We start from the raw sequence: 24,306 nt of genomic DNA on the forward strand, positions 1-24,306 counted from the left end.
TGTGTATAAGTTTGATTTTAGTGTTTGGATAGAACATGGATGATAGGGTATGGAGGGCTGTAGTCCTGGTGCAGGTCAATTGGAGAGGGCAGTTTAAATGGTTCGGCAAGAACTAGATATGCTGAAAGGCCCATTTCTGTGGTGTACTTTTCTATGATTTTGTAACTGTGAGAAGGACGTGACCATGGAGGAACAACACAATCTATTGAAAGAACTCAGTGGGTTAAGCAGCATTGGTGGGAAGAAATACATTGTCGATGTTTCTTCTGAAACGCTGCATTTCCTGCTTCTTTCTCTTATTACAACCTAATAGCATGTGATCCCTCCACTTCTAGCTTCTGTCTCTTATTGGTTCTTCAACCATGAAGGAATTTGAAAACCCATGTAAGTTTTGTAACTAAAGTATTGCTTAATTGGTAATCTCAAAAGGCCAGCAAACATAAAGGTAGAGGATGAACAGGACTTCATTTGAGATAGACCATGGACAGCAGAGTTTGAGATGAGTGGTTTACCAGGAATATAATGGAGGTTGTGTAGGAATGCACCCAGTCCCTTGTCCATTGATTAGCTATTCATGGATCAGTTTGCTGATAAGTTTGGCTCCAAGATCCATCTCAATTTAAGAAAAAAACAATGTATATTCTCATTGACGAACAAATCCCTGCCTGTACAAATAGGATACTCAGTTTTCAGTCCACTTGTATGAAGTGACTCTTTGCAAGGTTTACACATCTACTTCTTGTGAATTCAGAACAAGTCTTTGCTTATTAAGTTTCTCTGAAAAGAGCTTGTTAGCTAATACATTTACATTTAGGCATTTAAACATTTTAACCTGTTAATCATGTGTGTTGATGTTTTAAAAAAATTAATTATGTTTATGTTTTGAGAGATGGAGGAAAGTGTATTAGCACTTTTCATAAACACTTTTATGCTTTTCATAGGCACGAGATTTAGCAGATGCTGGAAATCCAAAGTAACAAAAAATAGTGGAACAACTCAGCAGGTTAGGTTGCATCTATCAAGGGGGAATAAAGAGCCAACATTTTTGGCCTAGACCCTTCATCAAGACTCAGGTTGTCAGCCCTAAACTACTATTTTTGCCCGTTACACCATTGCTGTTTAGGGCAGCAATGAAGGTCCTTCATTTTTGGCAGGCATTCATGGCTTCCTTCATTGTGTCAGTATCTTCTTGTTGGTTTACTGTCAGTCATGCTAGTCCTGGATGGAGACTCAGGAATACCACTGCACTCAAATGTAGAAGGTTTCTTCATTGCTGTTTCCATAACAGTTTTGTTTTACCAGTCAGGGTTGTTAGTCCTGAGCTTTAAACCAAACCTGAAGGATCATTCTTAGTCTGGCTTCTAACCTTTGACCTGTTTAGCATGGGTGACCCTACCAAGAGCTGAAGCATAAAGCCCTGACTCCAGCCAACATGGCTCTCCATATCACTGAGGCACAGGCCTCCAAACCCTATGACAAGGCTGTGGTCCTCTTGGAGTTCAGCCCAAAATGTTGGCTCTTTATTAATCTCTATGGATGCCACCTGACGTACTGAATTCCTCTAATATTTTGTGTGCGTGTCATTTATTTTGATATCTGTGAATCTCTTGTGAATGATAAGAATAATGCAGCTAATGTTGGAGGTACTCAATACATTGATGAGATGATCAGCTTATTATATGAAACCATCCGCCTGGCAGTCCTTTGCTGGGATACTTTTTAAGAGGATACTGTATGTTTTTCCTACATCCTTTTAAAGAGTTGTTTATCTTGGCAAGAGCCCAGCTGTAGAGAAACATTCCTTGAAAAAGAAAGGAAGCAGGAAAAGGATGTTCAGCGTGAAACAGGACAATCAATGGGCTGTGAAATTTGAAAATGCTTTTCTTTAAATGGAAGTGAAATGATTTAGAAGGCAAAGGTGTAAAACTCTTTGGACCTAATGCGGGTAGACAGGATTATTACAATTGGGTACAACAATTTGCCTGGGCACGGTGGGTTAAAGGGCCTGATTCTGACAGTGGGATGCCAGTAACTCTCAAGAAGTTCAACTTTTAGGACAGAACAAACTCTATAAAATCATTAAACACAAAGTACACTGCAGATGCTGTGGTCAAATCACCACGTACAAACAAGCTGGATGAACTCATTGGGTCGGGCGGCATCTGTTGAAAGGAGCAGTCAACAGATGCTGCTCGACTTGCTGTGTTCATCCAGCTTGTTTGTACATCTATAAAATCATTGCTTCTGAGTCTCTTCCAGTTGGACTCCATTTGTAACAATGTCCTACAAAATTCTTCTCTAATTACTGGGAATTGAAGGACAAACCTGTCGTTGACAAGTTGGGGCAAGGGTAGTGGTTGGGTGACCATAGTGCAAGTCTCGCTGATCCAGCATAATTCTGGAATAGGAAATCAGCTGTTGAATTTCAATCCAGTGCAGAAATAAGAAAGAACTTTGGAAGTTAGGACTGCTTTCTCTCAGTGATGCATGCAAAGGAGCTTTCAAAGTTCAAAGTAACTTTATTATCAAAGTATGTGTATGTCACCATATGCCATTCTGAGATTCATTTTCTTGCAGACACTCACAGTAGGGCAAAGAAATACAGTAGAGTCAATGAAAAACTAAGCACAAAGACTGACAAACAATCAATGTGCAAAAGAAGACAAACGGCAGATACAAAAATTGTAGTAAGTAAATAATACTAAGAATATGAGATGTAGAGTCCTTGAAAGTGAGTCCATAGGTTGTGGAGTTAGTTCAGATTTGAGGTGAGTGAAATTATCCACGCTGGTTCAGGAGGCTGATGGTTGAGGGATAATAACTGTTCCTGAACCTGGTGGTGTGGGTCCTGAGGCTCCTATACCACCTCCCCAGTGGCAGCAGCAAAAAGAGAGCATGGTCTGAATGGTGAGGGTCCTTGATCATGGATGTTGCTATCTTGTGGCAGTACTCATTGTAGATGAGCTCATTGGTGGGGAGGGCCTATCTTGAGAAGGGTTGTATTCACTACTTTTTTAGGTTTTTCCATTCAAGGGCATACCAAGGCCATGATGCAGTCAGTCAGGATATTCTCCACTATGCGTCTGTTGAAACTTGTCAAGTTTTAGAAGAAATGCTGAATCTTTGCAAACCTCTAAGTATTTCATGCCTTCTTTGTAATGACACTTACATACAGGTCCCAGCACAGATCCTCTGAAATGATAGCACCAAGGAATTTAAAATTTAAAATGACCTCCAATCACCTGTTGAGCATGTGCTCATTCTGCTGCACTTTCCTATTCAGCAGAGGAAGTGCCTCTTCTGCTTCTTCCCTTCCCAGCATCCAGGTACAGGTGTCCCCTGTTTTTCGAACATTCGATTTATGCCAATTCACTGTTACAAAAGACCTACATTGGTATTTGTTTTCGCTAACCAAAGAGGATTTTCGCTTTTACAAAAAAAAGATGCCTGCTTTATACGTGTGTTTACCCTGAAAAAGACTACAATGACCACGAAGCCTTGTGCAGGCAGTTGTTTGTGCAAGCGTGTACGTGCGTATGCACGTGAGTACTTAGGCGTGTACCTGCACATGCGTGTATGTGCGGATTTTTTTTTCTCTCCAAATCGATTTTGGCTCACTGTCTTCCTGAGTTTGATAAGTGAAACTACACCATACATACAATATTTCTACTTTATATAAAGGGTATATTTATCATATTATTCCTGCTTTTACTATATGTTAGTGTTATTTGGTTTAATTTGGTAGGTTATTTTTTTTCCCATATAAATTAATGGTAATTGCTTCTTCGCTTTACGACATTTCAGGTTACAAACGGTTTCATAGGAATTCTCTACCTTTGGATTGCGGGAGAAACCTGTACCTAAAAATTCCTTTCAGTTAAGAACACTATAGGACAATACATGCCCTACAGTCCACAATGGGGTGCCAACCCTTAACCTACTCCAAGACAAATCTAACTCTTCCCTCTTCATAGTTCTCCATTTTTCTTTCATTCATGTTTCTATTCAAATTAAATATTAAGGCAGTGATCACTCGTGTTGTCAACCCATGTAGGTTGTTGAGAATCAAAGTGAATCAATGGACTTGCAAGGAATAATTTATAGGGAAACGTGGGGGGGAAATGGAATTGATGGAATCACTCCCATCATCTTGAAGGGTGAATAGCTTGTGTTCTGAGAAAATATAATGAAACTAAGTATTTTTTCTCATTCTTCTAGATTCATGTGGCTCCATTTCTTCCAGCAGACTGGTTGCAAATGTGGGCTCAAGCCACAACATAACCTGCTCATTTTGTGAAGCTGGAGCAGCTGACAAGGTACAATGGATATATGGTGATAGTCCACTCTCCAGGAGCCAATTCACAAAGATCAACTCCAGTGCCAGTGTGGCAATGTTGATTAACCTTGGCCTAACCAGCAGGCAAGGAGAGAATCTGACATGTGTTTCTGAAAAAGAGTCCAACATCATGTTAGTTCAAACTGGATGTGAGTATTCAATGGGGAGATACTGATGCAATGTCGATTTTACAAGGAGTTTGAATTTACAGTTACAGTACTGTGCAAAACTCTTAGAAGCATATATATTGCTCAGCTGCCAACAAATTTTGCACAATACTGTAGTAATGTTATGTATTGCACTGTAGTGCTGTCACAAAAAGTAATTTCATGACATTTGTGAGTGATGATGAACCTGATTCTGATATGGATCTCTGTTGAGGGAAGGGCACAGGGAGAATGGAATCATGGTTGGGATAAGGGGAAGGGAGAGCAGAGAGGAGGGAGCAGGAAGCATCAGAGAGACATTCTATAATGATCAATAAGCCAATTCTTTGGAATCAAATGACCTTGCCTGATGTCTCAGGGTTTGGTGTGTCTGCACCCATATCGCCTGCAACCCCTGACATTCCTTCTCTACCATCAGTCCCATACTCTTCCTGTGGTGCTCCACCCTCACCATTTCCAATATTCTTTGCTCCCTCCAGATTACCAGACTTGCTCTCCACTCCACGTTGACTAATACAGCATTGCCGAAAAGTCTTAGACACGGTAGTTTTATATATATACCATACACAGTACTGTACAAGTCAAGAAAACCCTCTATAAAATAGATGTGAGGAATCAAGGAAACAATTTTGTTAGACAGAAGATAGAGTCAGATGTGTAGCACAGAAATGGCCCTATGGAGCACCATGTCCATACCTACTTTTTTTGCCCATCTGCTTGAACCCCCTTTACTTGCATTAGATCAGTATAGTTTTATGTAGTGCCTGCTTAAATATTATTTACTGTATCTGATTCCTACATCATCTGGCAACAAACTCAGGAGATCAATCACTACCCTATTTACAGAAAACTTTCTCTTCTAATCCCCCTTTAAAACACCTTTCTCTCAAGTTAAGCTACTACCCTCTTGCTTTTCAGAATCAGGTTTATTATCACTGACGTTTGTTGTTACCATTGACCCAGGAGCAGAATTAGGTCATTTAGCCTATCGAGTGCACCACCATTACATTTTATTTTCCTGATTTATTTTCCTTCTCAACCCTGTGGTCCTGCCTTCTCCCCATAACCTTTGATGCCCTGACTAAATCAAGAACCCAACGGTTTCCGCATCTGATCAGCAGAATACGAACCTCACAGGGAAACCCCAGTAGACTTCTAGCCTGTTGGAGTTGTTTTACAGCAACAGTATTATGCAAGAGGTTAAAATCATTATAAGTTACTAAATGTGCAAAAGATAAATAAATGAGGTTATGTGTATGGGTTCATGAACCATTCAGAAATCCAATGGCAACATCCTTGTAGGTCTCCTCTGCACCCTTTCTATGGCTTCCACATCCAGAGGCAACCAGAACTGAGCACAGTGCTCCAAGTGGGGTCTGACCAAGGTCCTATATAGCTGCAACATTACCTCTCGACTCCTAAATTCACTGTACACCTTCTTAACCACAGAGTCAACCTGCACAGCTGCTTTGAGCATCCTATGGTCTTAGACCCCAAGGTCCCTCTGATCCTCCACACTGCCAAGAGTCTTACCATTAATACTATATTCTGCCATCATATTTGACCTACCAAAATGAACCACTTCACACTAATCTGGGTTGAACTCCATCTGCCCCTTCTCAGCCCAGTTTTGCATCCTATCAATGTCCTGCTGTAACCTCTGACAGCCCTCCACACTATCCACAACACCTCCAACCTTTGTGTCATCAGCAAACTTACTAACCCATCCCTCCACTTCCCCTTCCAAGTCATTTATAAAAATCACGAAGAGTAAGGGTTAAAGAACAGATCCCTTAGGCACTCCACTGGTGACCGACCTCCATGCAGAATATGACCTGTCTACAACCACTCTTTGCCTTCTGTGGGCAAGCCAGTTCTGGATCCACAAAGCAATGTCCCCTTGGATCCCATGCCTCCTTACTTACTCAATAAGCCTGGCATGGGGTGCATTATCAAATGCCTTGCTGAAATCTATATACACTACATCTATTGCTCTTCCTTTATCAATCTGTTTAGTCACATGCTCAAGAATTTCAATCAAGCTCATAAGGCACGACCTGCCCTTGACAAAGCCATGCTGGCAATTCCTAATCATATTATACCTCTCCAAATGTTCATAAATCCTGCCTCTTAGGATCTTCTCCATCAACATACTAATCACTGAGGAAAGACTCACTGGTCTATAATTCCCTGGGCTATCTCTACTCTCTTTCTTGAATAAAGGAACAACATTTGCAACCCTCCAATACTCAGGAACCTCTCCTGTCCCCATTGATGATGCAAAGATCATCGCCAGAGGCTCAGCAATCTCCTCCCTCACCTCCCACAGTAGCCTGGGCTACATCTCATCCAGTCCTGATGACTTATCCAACTTGATGCTTTCCAAAAGCTCCAGCACAGCCTCTTTCTTAATATCTACATGCTCAAGCTTTTCAGACTGCTGAAAATCATCACTACAATCACCAAGATCCTTTTCCAAAGTGAATACTGAAGTAAGGTATTCATCAAGTCCCTCTGCTCTTTCCTCCAGTTCCATACACACTTTCCCACTGTCACACTTGATAGGTCCTATTCTTTCATGTCTTATCCTCTTGCTCTTCACATACTTGTAAAATGCCTTGGGGTTTTCCTTAATCTTGCCTGCCAAGGCCTTCTCATGGCCCCTTCTGGCTCTCCTAATTTCCTCCTTAAGCTCCTTCCTGTTAGCCTTATAATCTTCTAGATCTCTAACGTTACCTAGCTTTTTGAACCGTTCATAAGCTTTTCTTCTTGACTAGATTTATTACAGCCTTTGTACACCACCACAGTTCCTGTACCCTACCATTGGAACATACTTATGCAGAACTCCACACAACTATCCCCTGAACATTTGCCTCATTTCTTCAGTATTTTTCCCAGAAAACATCTGTTTCCAATTTAAGCTTCCAATTTCCTGCCTGATAGCCTCATAATTCCCCTTACTCCATTTAAACGTTTTTCTAACTTGTCTGTTCCTATCTCTCTCCAATGCTATTGTAAAGGAGATAGAATTATGATCACTATCTCCAAAATGCTCTCCCACTGAGAGATGACCAGGTTAATTTCCCAATACCAAATCAAGTGCAGCCTCTCCTCTTGTAAGCTTATCTACATATTGTGTCAAGAAATCTTCTTGCACACAGCTAACAAACTCCAGCCCATCTAAACCCTTTGCTCTAGGGAGATGCCAATCTATGTTTGGGTAATTATAATCTCCCTCAACGATAACACTTATTATTTCACCTTTCCAGGATCTGTTTCCATATCTGCTCCTCGATATCCCTGTTACTATTGGGTGGCCTATAAAAACACCCATCAAAGTTATTGACCCCTTCCTGTTCCTAACCTCCACCCAGAGATTCCGTAGACTATCCCTCTATGACCTTCACCTTTTCTGCAGCCATGACACTATCTCCATTCAACAGTGCCACGCCCCCACCTCTTTTGCCTCCCTCCCTGTCCTTTCTAAAACATCTAAAACCCAGCACTTGAAGTAACCATTCCTGTCACTGAGCCTCTGTAATGGCCACAACATCATAGCTCCAAGTACTGATCCACGTTCTAAGCTCATCTGCTTTGTTCACAGCACTCCTTGTGTTAAAATAGACACGTCTCAAACCTTTGGTCTGAGTGCATCCCTTCTCTATCACATGCCTATCCTCCTCCTCACACTGTCTACAAGCTTTCTCTATTTGTGAGCCAACCTCACCTTCCCCAGTCTCTTCAGTTTGGTTCCCACCCCCCAACAATTCTAGTTTAAACTCTCCCCAGAAGCCTTAGCAAACCTCCCCGCCAGGATATTAGTCCGCCTGGGATTCAAGTGCAACCCATCCTTTTTGTCCTGGTCGCACCTGGCGCAAAACAGGTCCCAATGATCCAGAAATTTGAATCACTGCCCCCTGCTCCAATCCATCAGCCACGCATTTATCCTCCACCTCATTCTGTTCCTATTCTCACTGTTGCATGACACAGGCAGTAATCCCGAGATTACTACCTTTGCTTCTGCTTTGGGTCCTGCTTCTCAACTTCCTTCCAAACTCCCTGTAGTCTTTTTTTCAGGACCTCTTCCCTTTTCCTACCTATGTCATTGGTACCAATATGTACCACAACCTCTGGTTGCTCGCTCTCCCACTACAGGATATCTTGGATGTGGTCTGAAACATCCCGGACCCTGGCACCTGTGAGAAATGTTGCACAATTCCTCAAACTCCTAATGAAGTGGGCCTTTTTCATGATTGCATCAATGTGCTGGTCCCAGGATAGAGCCTCTGAGATGTTGGTACAAAGAAGCTTTTAGCTGCTCATTCAATTAACTGTCTACCCTGTCAAAACTTGTGATTTTATTTTGCAGTACAGTCACCCCTCAACTTCCTGTTTCTTGGTTCTGCATGGTAGGTTGGCCCAGAAGGTTAGATCACATGGGATCAAAGATGATTTAGCCAAATGAGTACAAAACTGTTTGGTTGTAGAAGTCAGAGGGTGTTGTGAAGGGTTGTTTTTCAGATTGGAAGTCCAGGACCAGTGATGTGCTGCAGGAATCAGTGCTGGATGACATGGTTAGTAAGTTTGTGGCAGACACCAAAATTGGTGGTACAGTGGGCAGTGATGAAGATTGTGCTGGGATTCAGATCAACTCATTTAACTTCTTGTTTGAAGTGTTTATTCGTTCTTCACTCTGATTGTCTCTTCAGGTCGTTACCAATTAGTGTACCCATTGACAAGTGTGGGGAAAACCTACAGAACATTTGTAAGAAGTTTCTGACTGGAGCTCCAACATAGTTGATTATTATAGGATTCAAACTACTCTCTGTTTGTCAAATTAGTTCAGTGGTGATTTTGATAAAGTGTGAAATTTGCTTTATGGTTTTAAATGATCAATCCTGAACTACCCTGTGGCCGACAGAATTGTTAGGACAGAGCATTGGAGGAAGAGTTGATTGGAATGTGTGAAGAATGAAAGAGGATTACTGTGAATTGGTGTTTGGGAAAAAGCGTTTCTTCCCTTCTGCAACCCTGCACTGTCACCCTCTGCCTTTTACCACCTAGCCAATTTTGTATCCACCTAGATCCCATATGATCATGGTATTGACCATGACAATTTCTGCGATCTCTTTGCAGCCCCCAGACTAATTCCCCTAATGTGGCAATTGTATAGAATTTAAAGTGAAGAATTAAATATCAAATAGTTCACTTCCAGAATTGCTAAAATGAAACTAGAGATATCAAAAATGCACTGCACACTTGGTCAAACAGTTTGATATTTTACCTATCATGACTATTCAGAAGTTGAGTCTGAAATATTCTTGCTATTTTAGATCCTCCAGATGCCCCTCGGGACCTGAAATGTATAACTCATAACTTCAGTAAAATCAACTGTTCATGGAACCGAGGAAGAGACACAAATATAGAAACCAGCTACATCAGCTGTCTCAAGTGAGTACTATTTTGTTTGTTTATTTATTTAAAAATACAGCGCGGAACAGGCCACACTGCCCTGTAAACCCCCTATTTAACACTAGCTTAATCACAGAAATCCGACTTTAATGCAACGTCTTCTATAATCATTTGGTCTAATGCTAATCACCATTCAAGATCCAAAAAGGCTTGATGTACTGGATGGTACCAGACACTTGTGGAAATGTGTTTCATCAGAATATAGAAAGGAAATGAAATTTCTTAAATGAAAAGTGACAAATTGATTTTTGTTTTTCTTCTTAGGTCATCAAATAACTGCACAAAAGTGGGAAAGGCTAACTTTGTTGAATATGATTTCTTAATATTTAACACTATGATAATACAGATAACTGCTGTTAATGTACTGGGAAGAGAGACATCAGAGGAATTCAGAGTCATGGAAAGTGATATAGGTAAAATTTAAAACTAATTGTTTCAGATTTTTAAAAAGCATTTGGCGCTGCACATTTCTGTTCAATTGTATGATAAGGGTGCAGATGATAATAATTATTTATAGAGCACTTTTCATACAGACAATGTAATTCAAAGTGTTTAACAATGGGAAACAAGAAAATAAAATTTAAAAAAAAACATAAAAATTAAAAGCAAGGTTAAGTAAATAGGTTTTGAGTTGGCATTTAAAAGGTGTCATCTGAATCTACATCTTTATAGTTTGAGGTTTTGAGTTCCACTGTTTAGGAGAGTAGTTCTAAAAAGCTGACCCGTTAATTATCTTTTGAGGGAGGGTTGCTTAAATTTAAGAAACTGGCAGAAGAAGACATGAAAGCTCAAGCAGGATTCTTGCTGACTCACTGTCTATACCTCCCACATTCTCAACAAGCACAGGAATTACCTTGACAATTTATCAAATTTCTTAAATCTTAGTCTTGCAGCATTGAAACAGGCCCTTGGCTCAACTTTTCCATGCCTACTATGTTGCTCAGCCAGTTTGGCCCATCTGCCAAGTTTTGCCCATAGCCATCTGAACCTCTCCTACCCATGAACTAGATAACTTTTAATTATTGCTAATGTGCCTGCCTCTACCACTTATTTCTGACACTGCACCCTTTGTGTGAAGAAACTGCACACATTATCCCTTTTCAATATCTTGCCTCTGATATTAAAACTATGGGCTCTTATTTTTAGTACCCTTCCTGGAGAAAAATGCCATGTGTTTTCATCCAGTCTATGTCCCTCATGATCTTGTATGTCTCTATCAGATCACTCCTTGATCTATGTTCCCAGGAATAAAGTGCTCTTATACACAATCTCTCCTTGTAACTCAGGCCCCCAAGTCCAGACAACATCCTGGTAAATCCATTGTTCACTCTCAAGTTTAGTAACATATTCCCTATAACAGGGTGACCAAAACTGTAGACAGTAGTCCAAATGTGGCTACACCAACATCTTGTATAACTGGAACATAACTTTACAAGTCCTATGCTCGGTATCCTGACTAAAGGTGCCAAATGCCAACTTCATCACTCTATCTGCAAAACCTGTGATGGTGCTTTCATTGAACTATGCTCTTGCAGACGTAGGTCTCTCTGTTCCATAACGCTCCCCTAAACCCTGCCATTCACTGTATAATTCCTATTTTGGTTTGATATCTCAAATACAGTATCTCATATTTATCTGGATTGAAATCCATTGCTAATCATCAGCCAACATAAGAAGCAGACCAAGATCCCTCTGTAACTTTTCATGTAGTTATCCTCTATATCCTCCTTTGTGAACACAGATCCTCAGTACTTCTTTAGTATCTTGCCAAATTCCTTTAGCTGCAGGAAATTCCCTGCTTTGATTTGAATTGTCCTACTCTCTTTTGAGTTCCCTCTTGGTCTTAATGTATAAAATGTTTCAGAATTACTTTAATCCTTCTGACCTGGGACATTCTATGGCTCCTGTTAGCCCTCCTGCTTTCCTATTTAAGTTCTGTTTTGCTTCCTCCATGTACCTCAAGGTCCTATCTGAACTTGTGTACGCCTCCATTTCCTTTTAGATTAAGTTTACAATATCTCTCATTATCCAAGGTTCCTTGTCTTTTGTTCTTAAACACACTGGTTGGGCCTGAATTCTAACCAACTCTTTAATTGACTCCTGTGTATCAGATGTGAACTTGAAACTGCTTCCAGTCTACTCTCCCAACTCCTGTCTAAAACTTCTGCAATTAACCTTTCCTTAATTTAGCACTCCTTCCTGAGGTGCAGTCTTGTCCTTATACATAATTATCTGAAAACCTACGGGATTGGGATTGCTAAACGTTATGTGAATTTTCTGGTGTAGTCTGTTTTGCTATATGCTTTTGTGATATCATTCTGGAGGAACGTTGTCTTATTTTATAACTGCATTGCATTTGTGGTTTCTAAATGACAATAAACTGAATCTGAATATTATTGCAAGCATTGGCCTCCCTTAACTCATCTGTCATTGGCCCACTCATTGCAGCTTTTGACTCTGTAACTCTCTGTTCTTCTCCCTCCCATAAAACAAGTTTATCTTCCTTTGAGTAATGACTACATTGTAGTCTAGACATGGACTTGCTAAGTTGCTAAATAACTGCACAAAATTTCAAGCAACATTTATGGGTGGCACAGAAATATAGTGATTAGCAAGATGCTATTGCAGTCCCAGCGATCTGGGTTCAAATCTACCCCTGTCTGTAAGCAGTTTGAATGTTCTCCCTGTGACCACGTGGGATTCCTCTGGATGCTTTGGGTCTTAAGTAAAGATATCATTTTACTGCAGATGTTGTCTTGCCAACTCTAAGTAGCAGCACTAAAATTTTCAATGAAGGAGCTTCGTGGTGCTTGCCACTCTAACACTGGCATCTAACCTATAATTTGGAACATCGTCTAGGCCGGGGTGTCAAACTCATTTTAGGTCACGGGCCGGATTGGGCAAAATACAGCTTCATGCGGGCCGGATCAGTCGGGCGCGTGTGAACGCAGCTTTCATTGCCTCCGTTTTTTCAGCCTGTTCTCATGGGTCTCAGTCTCTGCTATAACTACAAAGTGTTTCACTTCACAAATTTCGTTTCTTATGAAGAAGACTGCTGAGCAAGCATTATTTTTATGATTGGTATTAATTTACAATCATAGGCTTCATATCGCCGGGCCATTAATAATTAAAATAATAGATCTATCTAAAATGATCTCGCGGGCCGGATATAATTGTACGCCGGGCCGGATATGGCCCGCGGGCCTTGCGTTTGACACCTATGGTCTAGGCATTTCTTAATCAAACAAGTCAGCAAATCTAACTTAGTTAATTGTGGCCCAGTTGATCTACTTCAGTCAAAACAATGGTCGTTATTGCCAACAGTGTGATTAAATACTACTTACCCACCCAGCACTGATTTCCAATTTGGATTTTGCTGACTACTTGCCTCTGGACTTTATCACAGCTTTGTTTTGAACATCAATCAAAGGGCAAAACTCTACTAATGACATGGGTGTGATTACATTTGGTATCAAGGCAACATTTAATCATATGTGGCATCAAAAAATGCGTGGGATTGAAGGGAAAGTGTTCAGTGACTTGCATGTTTTGCCCAAAGGAAGATGGTTATTGTTGTTGGGAACCAATAAGTAATAACTAGCATTGAGAACATGAGCTGCAGAGTCCTTTAATTTTCCTAAAACCTTTCAAGACCTCCAAAAAGTCCCTCAACTAATGAATGACTTCAGGGAGGTATCCTACACCAAACCGTCTTTTGCTGTTTCATCAGAGCCATAATTTTCTTCTGTGATGAGGTCAGAAGTTGGTATGCTTGGTGATGATTGCAAGAATTCTGTGCTATTCATGATACGTGCAGCAAGATATAGAAAATATTGTTCTTGCACAGTCAATACCGAATAGGTTTCATGCATGCTGTAATACTTTTGTTTCTGTGCTATTTCAGTGTTCATACCTTGCACACCGGAACTCCGCAATGTTTTCCAAGATCAGTCCAATGACAAGATGGCAGTGGTGCAATGGGCCGAAGGGGGTGAAATATATGGTCTTAACTTGAAGATGATTTTCCAAATCCAGGTTCTCAGAGCATACAAGATGGAAGAGGTCTGGGTGGTAAGTAAAGTAATAGCAGGAAATACGGAGAATTAATACCCTTTTTATAATCAGAGTCTATAGAAAATGATTGCACAGAATGTTAGGGTGGTAAGAAAGGCTTGTGGGATGCTTGCTTTTATTGGTCAAGGCATTGAATTAAAAGTCAGGAGGTTATGTTCTTGCTTTATAATACTCCAGTTGTGTCACACCTGGAGGATTGCTTTCAATTCTGGTTGCCTCCTTTATAGGAAGGAGATGGATGCTTTGGAGGGGGTTCAGAAGGGCTTTACCAGGATGCTGTTTGGATTAGAGTGCATGTGCTGTAAGGGGAGGGTGAGCGAACCTGAATTGTTTTCTCTGGAGTTGTGAAGGCTGAGGGTTAGTCAAAGGCATGCATTTAAAATGAGAGGTGTTAAGTTTAAAGAAAGTGTGTGGGGTCCAGCGAGTGGTAGGTGCCTGGAATATGCTGCCGGACATGGAAATGGAAGTAAACGTGATAGAGGCTCTTAAGTGGCTCTTGGATAAGCACATGAATGTGCAAAGCTTAGAGGGATATGGACAGAAGGGATTAGTTAGACTTTTAATAACTAGTTTAATTGGTTCAGCATAACATTGTGGGCAAGAGGCCTGTTCCTGTGCTGTACTGTTCTAACAACACACAATTGTTGTGAAGGGTCCTGACGAAGGGTCTCGGTCCGAAACGTCAACACTGCTTCTGTCTATAGATGCTGCCTGGCCTGCGGTGTTCCACCAGCATTTTGTGTGTGTTGTTTGAATTTCCAGCATCTACAGATTTCCTCGTGTTTGCTGTACTGTTCTATATCATTTTAGATAATAACGAACCTTGATGGATTATAGCAGCCAAAATGTAGTTGTGGTTCTGTGTTCTCACTTGTCGGCCATCATGCTGACAGATATTTTAAGACAAATTTTATGCACACTTGCTGTTGTGTTTAAGGAGATCAATTAGTTGCAGAACTACTGACATATATAATAAAGGAATCTAAGTTCAAGGTAAATTTGTTATCAAAGTGCGTGTGTGTCATCATACACAACCTTGAGATTAATTTTCTTGCGGTAAGTACAATGGAATCAATGAAAAACTACACACAACAAAGATGACAAACCACCGAAGTGCAAAAGAAGACAAATTGTGCAAATACAAAAAAAACCATAATAAATAGATAAAAAATAATATTGAGGATGAGAACTGCAGAGTCCTTTGATTTTGCTAAAACCTTTGAAGACCTCCAAAAAGTCCCTCAACTATTGAACAATTGTGATCCATGAATGACAATGAAACAGATGTTAAGTTAAACTGCTCCCAAGGTTAAATAAGAGCACAAGTTCAGGCCATTCAGGACATCAAGTGAGAGCTGCCATGTGTTCATGACTTTTTTTTACTCCACCCCATTCTATAACCCTACCAGTATATATCTTGTATGTTTTATAACCCAAAACCCCTTTACCATTCAAGGATCTATCAATCTCTGCCTCAACTACACCCAATGACTTGGTCTCTACTGCCCTCTGTCCCACAGATTCACGTCTGGCTGAAAAAATTTCCCCTCATCTCTGTTCATTACAACATTTATTCTGAGGCTATGCCAATCTTGGACTTTCCTATTAATAGTAGGAAAGCCTCTGTTCTACATCCTCTCTCTCCAGATCTTTCAGTATTCTGTAGTGTTCAGTGGTATTTCTGCCTACCTATTCTTCTGAACTCCATCGAGTACAGGCCCACCGCCATCAAACACTCCTCGGATCATTCTTGTGAAGGTCCACTGAGTCCTCTTCAGGGCCAGCACATCTTCCCTTTTAGATATGGAGACCAAACTTGCTCAGAGGTGGTCTGACCAACACCTTATAAAAACTCACCAATACATCCTTGCTTTGAGGCTTGACCAGCGCAGTGGGAGAACTCTCCTGACCCTTTTGGATAGTACGTTGAGATCATTTATTTCACTTGAGAAGTCCAAAAACTGGCATGTCTGAAGCTGCGGCACTGCCTTTGTCCTGAAGCCAAGATTAAGGGGCCATCCTTCCTGCCAGACTTTAAAGCCCAGTATTATTGCTTTATTTCTGCTTCATCTCAAAAGGAGTTTCAGCCCACACAAAATGCTGGAGAAACTCAGCAAGCCAAGCAGTATCGATAGAAAAGAGTACAGTTAACATTTTGGGCTGAGACCCTTCAGTAGGACTGGAGAAAAAATGATGAGGCATAGAGTTAAAAGGTGGTTGGCGGGGGGGAGAGGAGAGAGAAACACAAGGTTATAGGTGAAACCAGGAAGGGGAGGGATGAAGTAAAGAGCTGGGAAATTGACTGGTGAAAGAGATACTGGGTTAGAGAAGGGAGAATCTGATAGAAGAGGACAGAAGGCCATGGAAGAAGGGAAAAAGGGGAGAAAAACACTAGAGGGAGGCGATGGGCAGGAAAGGTAATGTGAGCGAGGGAATGGGGAATGGGGAACAGTGAGGAGAGCATTGCCATCACCCAGATGGAATATAAGGTATTATTCTGCCGAACATTGTTGGTGCCAGAATGTGCGGCGATGCTTGTGGGCTGCCCCCAACATATCTTTGGGTGTGTTGGTTGTTAACATAAACAAATTCACTGTGTATTTTGATGTACACGTGATAAATAAATATGAATCTTGACTCGAGCTATACCATATCTATTTATCCAATCTATTCTACTTTTTAAAAATCATAACAGATCTTTTAAAAGTGATTCTTTCCCCCACATCCTGTTATAATACCATAAGACAAGGGAGCAGAATCTGAAACACAAGAGACGACATGCTGGAAATCTAGAGTAATGCACAAGATACTGAAGGAACTCAGACAGTATCTATGGAAATGAATAAACAGTCAAAGTTTCGGGTCAAAGCGTCGACTGGACCTGGAAAAGAAGGGGAAAGAAGCCAGAATAAGCAGAACCAGGCATTTGGTCCATCAAGTCTACTGTGCTATTCCATCGTACACGCTCAAGCCCACTCTCCTGCCTTTTCCCTGTAACCTTTGACACCCTTATGATTGTTTCAAGGGCCCTGTTAACATGTTCATAGTTATCATCAAGTCATAAAGCTTAAATACAGCTCCTTTGGTCCAGCTTGAAATAATTGATACCAGCCGGAGTACCCAAGATGGAGCCAGCTAAAATTCACAACCCTCTGCAGCTTCTTTCGGTCCTTTGCAGTAGCACAACCCCCCCCCCCCCCCACCCCACCAGACAGTGATGCAGCCTGTCAGAATGCTCTCCACGGTAGATCTATAGAAGTTTTTGAGTGTATTTAGATCAGAACTCCTAATGAAGTATAGCCGCTGACTTGCTTTTTTTTATAACTGCATCGATATGTTGGGGCCAGATTAGATCCTCAGAGATCTTGACACCCAGGAACTTGAAGCTGCTCACTCTCTCCACTTCTGATCCCTCTATGAGGATTGATAGTGTTCCTTCGTCTTACCTTTCCTGAAGTCCACAATCAGCTCTTTCGTCTTACTGACATTGAGTGCCAGGTTGTTGCTGTGGCACCACTCTACTAGTTGGCATATCTCACTGCTGTACGCCCTCTCATCACCACCTGAGATTCTACCAGCAATGGTCGTCAGCAAATTTATAGATGGTATTTGAGCTATGCCTAGCCACACAGTAGTGTGTATATAGAGAGCAGAGCAGTGGGCTAAGCACACACCCCTGAGGTGCACCAGTGTTGATCATCAGTGAGGAGGATATGTTGTCACTAACCTGCACAGATTGTGGCCTTCTGGTTAGGAAGTCGAGGATCCAATTGCAGAGGGAGGTACAGAGGCCCAGGTTCTGCAACTTCTCAATCAGGATTGTGGAAATGATGGTATTAAATGCTGAGCTATAGTCGATGAACAGCATCCTGACATCGGTGTTTGCGTTATCCAGGTGGTCCAAAGCCGTATGGAGAGCCATTGAGATTGCATCTGCTGTTGGCCTATTGTGGCGATAGGCAAGTTGCAGTAGGTCCAGGTCCTTGTTGAGGCAGGAGTTCAGTCTAGTCATGACCAACCTCTCAAAACATTTCATCACTGTCAATGTGAGTGCTACTGGGCAATAGTCATTATGGCAGCCCACATTATTCTTCTTAGGCACTGGTATAATTTTTGCCTTTTTGAAACAAGCGGTAATTTCCGCCTGTAGCAGTGAGAGGTTGAAAATGTCCTTGAATACTCCCGCTAGTTGATTGGCACAGGTTTTCAGAGCCTTACCTGGTACTCCATCAGGACCTTCTGAGGGTTCACCCTCTTTAAAGACAGCTTAATATCGGCCTCTGAGACAGAGATCACAGGGTCATCAGGTGCAGCAGGGATCTTCACAGCTGGAGTTGTGTTCTCCCTTTCAAAGTGGGCATAGAAGGCATTGAGTTCAACTGGTAGTGAAGCATCACTGCCATTCATGCTATTGGGTTTCGCTTTGTAGGAAGTAATTTCCTGCAAAACTGGCAAAATAGCTAATAAGGGGCACCTAGGCATGATTCGAGTAACATCGAGTACTCTCAATGGATACGATTAAATATTCCTGTTTCAGCCTGATACAGCTGAAAACCACAACAGCTTCCAAGGTCAGTATAGTCAACAAAGATACCTTAAAGAGTTTAACTGAACGATCACTGCTTAAAACTGATGGAAACAACACTGATTGTGGTCGGAGGCGCCTGCGTAGGACACCACGGAGGAAGTGCGGGTGCAGAGGGGGGTTACAAGTGTGCTTAAGGAAACGGGGTGTTAAACTCCCTGTGCCAACTATCTTGCTGACAAACATGCAGTCTCTGGTGAATAAAAACAGAAAACCTACAGCACAATATAGACCCTTTGGCCCAAAAAGCTGTGCCAAACATGTACTTACTTTAGAAGTTACCCTCTATTTTCCTAAGCTCCATGTACCTATTCAGTAGTCTCTTAAAAGACCCTATCGTTTCTGCCTCCACCACCGTTTCCATGCACTCACCACTCTCTGCACAAAAACATTTACCCCTGATATACCTACCTCCAAGCACCTTAAAAACTATGCCGTCTCATGCTAGCCATTTCAGCCCTGGGAAAAAGCCTCTGACTATCCACATTATCAATGCCTCTCATCTTGTGCACCTCTATCAGGTCACCTCTTATCCTCTGTCACTCCAAGGAGAAAAGGCTGAGTTCACTCAATCTATTCTCATAAGGCATGCTCCCCAATCCAGGCAACATCCTTGTAAATCTCCTCTCTAACCTTTCTGTGGTTTCTGTGTCCTTCTTGTAGTGAGGCAACCAGAATTGAGCACAGTACTCCAAGTGGGGTCTCACTGGGGTCCATAATAGCTGCAACATTACCTCTCAGCTCTTAAACTCAGACCCACGGTTGATGAAGGTCAATGCACTGTATGCCACAGAGTCAACCTGCGTAACAGCTTTGAGTGTCCTGTGGACTCGGACCCAAGAACCCTCTGATCCTCCACACTGCTAAGAGTTTTGCCGTTAATGCTATATTTTGCCATCATATTTGACCTACCAAAATGAACCACCTCACACGTATCTGAGTTGAACTCCATCTGCCACTTCTCAGCCCAGTTTTGCATCTATCAATGTCCCGCTGTAACTTCTGACAGCCCTCCACACTATCCACAACACCTCCAACCTTAGTGTCATGAGCAAATTTACTAACCCATCCTTCCACTTCCTCATCAGGTCACTTATAAAAATCATGAACAGTAGGGGTCCCAGAACAGATCCCTGAGGCACACCACTGGTCACTGACCTCTATGCAGAATATGACCCATCTGCAAACAATCTTTGTCTTCTGTGGGCAAGCCGGTTCTGGATCCACAGAGCAATGTCCCCTTGGATCCCATGCCTCCTTACTTTCTCAATAAGCCTTGCGTGGGTTACCTTATCAAATAGAATCGATGATCTCAGGGCAAGGGTGGTGAATCAGAGGGACATTAGGACCACTTGTGTCCTTTGTTTCTTGGAATCCTGGTTAACCCCCTCAGTACCAGATGCAGCGATTCAGGTTGACAGGTTTACTATACACCATCAGGACAGATCTATTGAGTCTCTCAAAAGCAGAGGTGGAGGAGTATGCCTCAGGATCAGCTCTTCTTGGTGCACAAATATGTCCCAATTCTGCTCATCAGACCTGGAATATCTAGCAGTTAAATGCTGTCCTTTTTACCTACCACAGGAATCATCCGGGGTCATTTGGTAGCAGTATACATTCCACCTCAGGCCAATGTCAGTCAGGATTTAGATGATCTGAGCAATGGGATTAACATGCATGAAACAACGCATCCTTCACCATTGTTTTGCGAGATTTTAACCAGGCCAGTCTGAAAAATTCACTAAGCAATTACCATCAACAGATCACTTACAATACCACCATTGCTACACCGCCATCAGGAATGCCGCCATGCTACTTCACTCTTTCACTTCGGGAAGCCTGATCACCTGGCTGTACTTATACTCCCTGAGTGCAGACAGAGACTGAAGTTTGCAGCACCAGTATTGGGGACCAAGAAGGTACGGTCAAGGGAAGCACAGGAGTGCCTCCAGGACTGCTTTGAATCAGTGGACTGGAATGTATTCAGGGGTTCACCTTTGAACCTGGATGAGTATGCAGCAGTTGTTACCGACTTCATTAAAACCGGTATGGATGAGTTTGTGCCTACAAGACTTACTGTACATTCCCAAACCAAAAGCTGTGGATGAACCAGGAGGTTTGCCGTCTGCTGAAGGCTAGATCTGTAGCATTCAAGTCTGGCAACCCAGGCCTGTAACAGAAAACCAGGTATGATTTGTGGAAGGCTATTTCAAGGTTGAAGAGACAATTTTGAATGAGGTTGGAGGCGACATTGGATGCATGGCAAATCTGGTTCCTGAAAGTTTGATTTTTGAAATACATTGGCTCACGGTTCCTCAGTTAAAAATTCTCCATCTGTTTATGTCCCTTGGTCATCAGTAACCTTGTGCCTAATAACTGCCCCCACCATCCTCATTCACTCTTATTGATACCCAGCTTTCAACAAACTAGTTCATATTCTCATGAGCCTTTCTCCACATCTTTTAAATAAACTTTGTTTGGCTTTGGCTGGGCTAACATTTTGTCTGATGGGATGTTGTTTCCTGTCAGAGCAGGGGTTTCCAACTTGGGGTCAGACTCCATAGGATAAAAATGTTGGGAACCCCTTGTTAGGAGGACTATGTAAATGAAGTTAATTGCCCTTCTAACCTGTTGAGAATTTCATTCTGCTTCTAACAGCAAAGTGTGAAAACTAGCATGAAGTTCCTTCATGGGGTGTCTGTGCACTGTTATTTATTCAAGGACCCATAGGTTTACATAGATTGTAGATTAGATTAGACTGTATAATCATTATTTTCTATGCATTTTAACTTTCTGATGCCTACTTGTATTTTATGTAATTGTCTATGTATATGCAATTGTTCATTCTGTCCCCTAAGTGGTTACAGTTCTTTGTATTATTCTGGAAGCTCTTATTTGAATAGAGGCTATCTGATGGGTTAACTCTTATCTGCAAATGTGAATGGGATGTCTGTTATCTATGATAGAAGAAGAGCACAACACATTGGCTTGCCATATTTTCTTTATTCTTTCTTGCTATCAATACTAGACTCCTGCTGCTCTCCATCTCCCAATTCCTTTGTTTTCTTAGTGCTCAATAAAATGATAGTGAAGCAACAAGTTTTATGCATCATTCTTGACTTCTGAAAGAGCCTTGGTTCAAAAACATATGAATCCAACAGAACATACAATAATAGTACAAGCCCTTCAGCCCACAATGTTTTGCCGACTTTATACTCTAAGATCAAACTAACCCATCCCTCCGACATTACTCTACATTTTTCTTTCATCCATGTGCCCATTTTAAGAGTCACTTAAATGTCCCTCATGCATCTGTCTCTACCACCAGCTCTGGCAAAGCATAAATAAATTTATTACTAAGTGTGCATTTGCCACTATATACTATCCTGAATTCATTTTCTTGTACATATTTACAGCAAAACAACAAAATACAATAGAATCCATGAAAGCCTCACAAAGACTGACAGACAACCAATGTCTAGAAGAGGGCAAATTATGTAAATATAATAATAATAAGTACTTCATTCATCCCAGAAATTATTTCATTACAGCAGCAAGATTTTAAAAACACAGCAAAAATAATAAATAATAATATAGTAATATTAACTAATAATAAGGTACAGAGTAATATACACAATAATGTACCAATGTGCAATAATATACAAAATAATAAAGCAGACTATTTTACTATGATGTGTATTCTCCTGTTGCACAGAGATGAACTGTTGTATATGCTTATTGCATTTGGTAGAAAAGATTTTCTGTAACAGTCCTTGTGACAGCAGAACTGAATGAGCCTGTTTGAAAGTGTGCTCCACTGCTTATTCAGTAGGTCATAGAGAGGATGTGCCTGATTGTCCATAATAAATAGGTTCAAATGATTCTGGGTTGTAGCCTGGGAATATGAATTGTATTGTCCTTAAAAGTGTATCTGAAGGTTGTGGAATCTATTCAGTTCACACACCTGCCACCTTCTGTTAAAAAAAAAACTTAATTCCGACTTTCTACCTATACTTTCCTCCAATCACCTTGAATTGATGCCCCCTTGTATTAGCCATTTCTGCCGTGGCTGTGGATTCAAACTGTTTCCATTAGTTAAGAATATGTATTTTGTTGGAAGATCTGGGGCTGCGAGACTGGGCACCAGCTTCTTCCCTTACCCTGTGAAACTAATGAATACCCTGCCACCACTGAGCTCTTGTCACTAGGACAGTGAGCTGCGCACTACATGCATTTTGAATTGTATTTCATTAACTTTTCTGGTTGTATACATGTTCAGTCAGATGACAGTAAGCTTGAAGTTGATCTACTGTTTGATGGCAAGAGACTGAAAAGGAGAATTCGGATTTGTTTTTTTTTTGCAGGGGAATTACAGTAGTACCTCGAATTCTACCTATAATAGGGTGCTGCAGTTGACTTGGACATCAGACATGCCTCTCCAGTGCACATCCTACTTGGTGAGAATCCGCTCCATTGGTGATGTCAGTAAATACCAGTTTGCTGGGAAAAGTGCATGGAGTGAATGGAGCCCACCATTAAAACTTGATGGTAAGTTTATATGATGCTCTGTTACAGTTAGTTAAATAGCATGTCATACTATATAAGAGATGGCATATTGTACTCCAATAGGAAATAGAAAGAAGGTCTGCTCTGATGATGTGAACATAGGACATGGGTGCAGAATTGCTCCATTTCGCCTATCCAGCCTGCCCTGCCATCATTATTAACTCATTATCCCTCTCATCACCGTCTTTCTGCTTTCTCCCCATAATCTTTCACACCTTTACTAATCAAGAACCTTTAAATATGTATGGTATGTGGACTGCTTTGATATGAAACTATTCTGTACACAGTCAGAGTCAAATAGCATGGAAATAGGCCCTTTGACCCAATGTTTTTGGTGCCCACGAAACTAGTCCAATTTAGCCTGTATTCCCCTAAAGCCCATTCTTTCTGTACACATTTTCAAATGGCTCTTGAATGCTGTTATTATACCTGCCTTAACCACTTTGTCTGACAGCTTTGTGTGAAGCAATTGCCCTTCTTCTCCGTTTTAAATCTTTCCGCTCTCACTTGAAACTTATACTCACTAGTTAACCTATCGTATAAAGGCAATGACCATAAGACATTGGAGCAGAATTAGGCCATTCAGCCCATCAAATCTGCTCTGCCATTCCATCATTGCTGATCCCAGTTCCTGCTCAACCCCAAACACCTGCCTTCTCACCATAATCTTTGATACCCTGACCAATTAGGAAACTATCAAATTTTGCTTTAAATATACCCACGGTCTTGGCCTCCACAGCTGTCCGTGCAAAGCATTCCACACATTCACTACTTTCTAGCTAAAAAAAATATTCCTCCTTACCTCTGTTCTAAAGGGTCACCCCTCAATTTCAAGGCTGTGCCCTCTAGTTCCTCCACCATAGGAAACATCCTCTCCACATCCACTTTATCTAGTCCCTTCACCATTCAGTGAGATCCACCCACATTCTTCTTATTCCAGTGAGTTCAGTCCCAAAGCAGCCAAATGCTCTTCATATGTTAACCCCTTCATTCTTGGAATCATCCTCATGAACCTCTTCTGGACTCTCTCCAATGTAACACATCCTTTCTAAGATGTGGGGCCCAAAACTGTGACAATACTCCCAAGTGAAACTTGACTAGTGTCT

At 41.4% G+C, this 24,306-nt stretch overlaps 1 protein-coding gene across 3 annotated transcripts in view; it reads left to right on the forward strand.

The window, feature by feature from the left end:
- lifra (LIF receptor subunit alpha a) overlaps positions 1-24,306 on the forward strand; it is a 176,285-nt gene that overhangs the window by 109,620 nt on the left and 42,359 nt on the right. For all 3 annotated transcript variants that reach the window (XM_059974237.1, XM_059974239.1, XM_059974238.1), the window contains exons 4-8: positions 4,219-4,485; positions 9,837-9,954; positions 10,240-10,388; positions 13,880-14,046; positions 22,999-23,182. In XM_059974237.1, coding sequence (XP_059830220.1) covers positions 4,219-4,485; positions 9,837-9,954; positions 10,240-10,388; positions 13,880-14,046; positions 22,999-23,182 — 885 coding nt within the window. The remainder of the gene's footprint in view (positions 1-4,218; positions 4,486-9,836; positions 9,955-10,239; positions 10,389-13,879; positions 14,047-22,998; positions 23,183-24,306) is intronic.

Source organism: Hypanus sabinus, chromosome 7 (genome assembly GCF_030144855.1).
Source record: "Hypanus sabinus isolate sHypSab1 chromosome 7, sHypSab1.hap1, whole genome shotgun sequence".
NCBI lineage: Eukaryota > Metazoa > Chordata > Chondrichthyes > Myliobatiformes > Dasyatidae > Hypanus > Hypanus sabinus.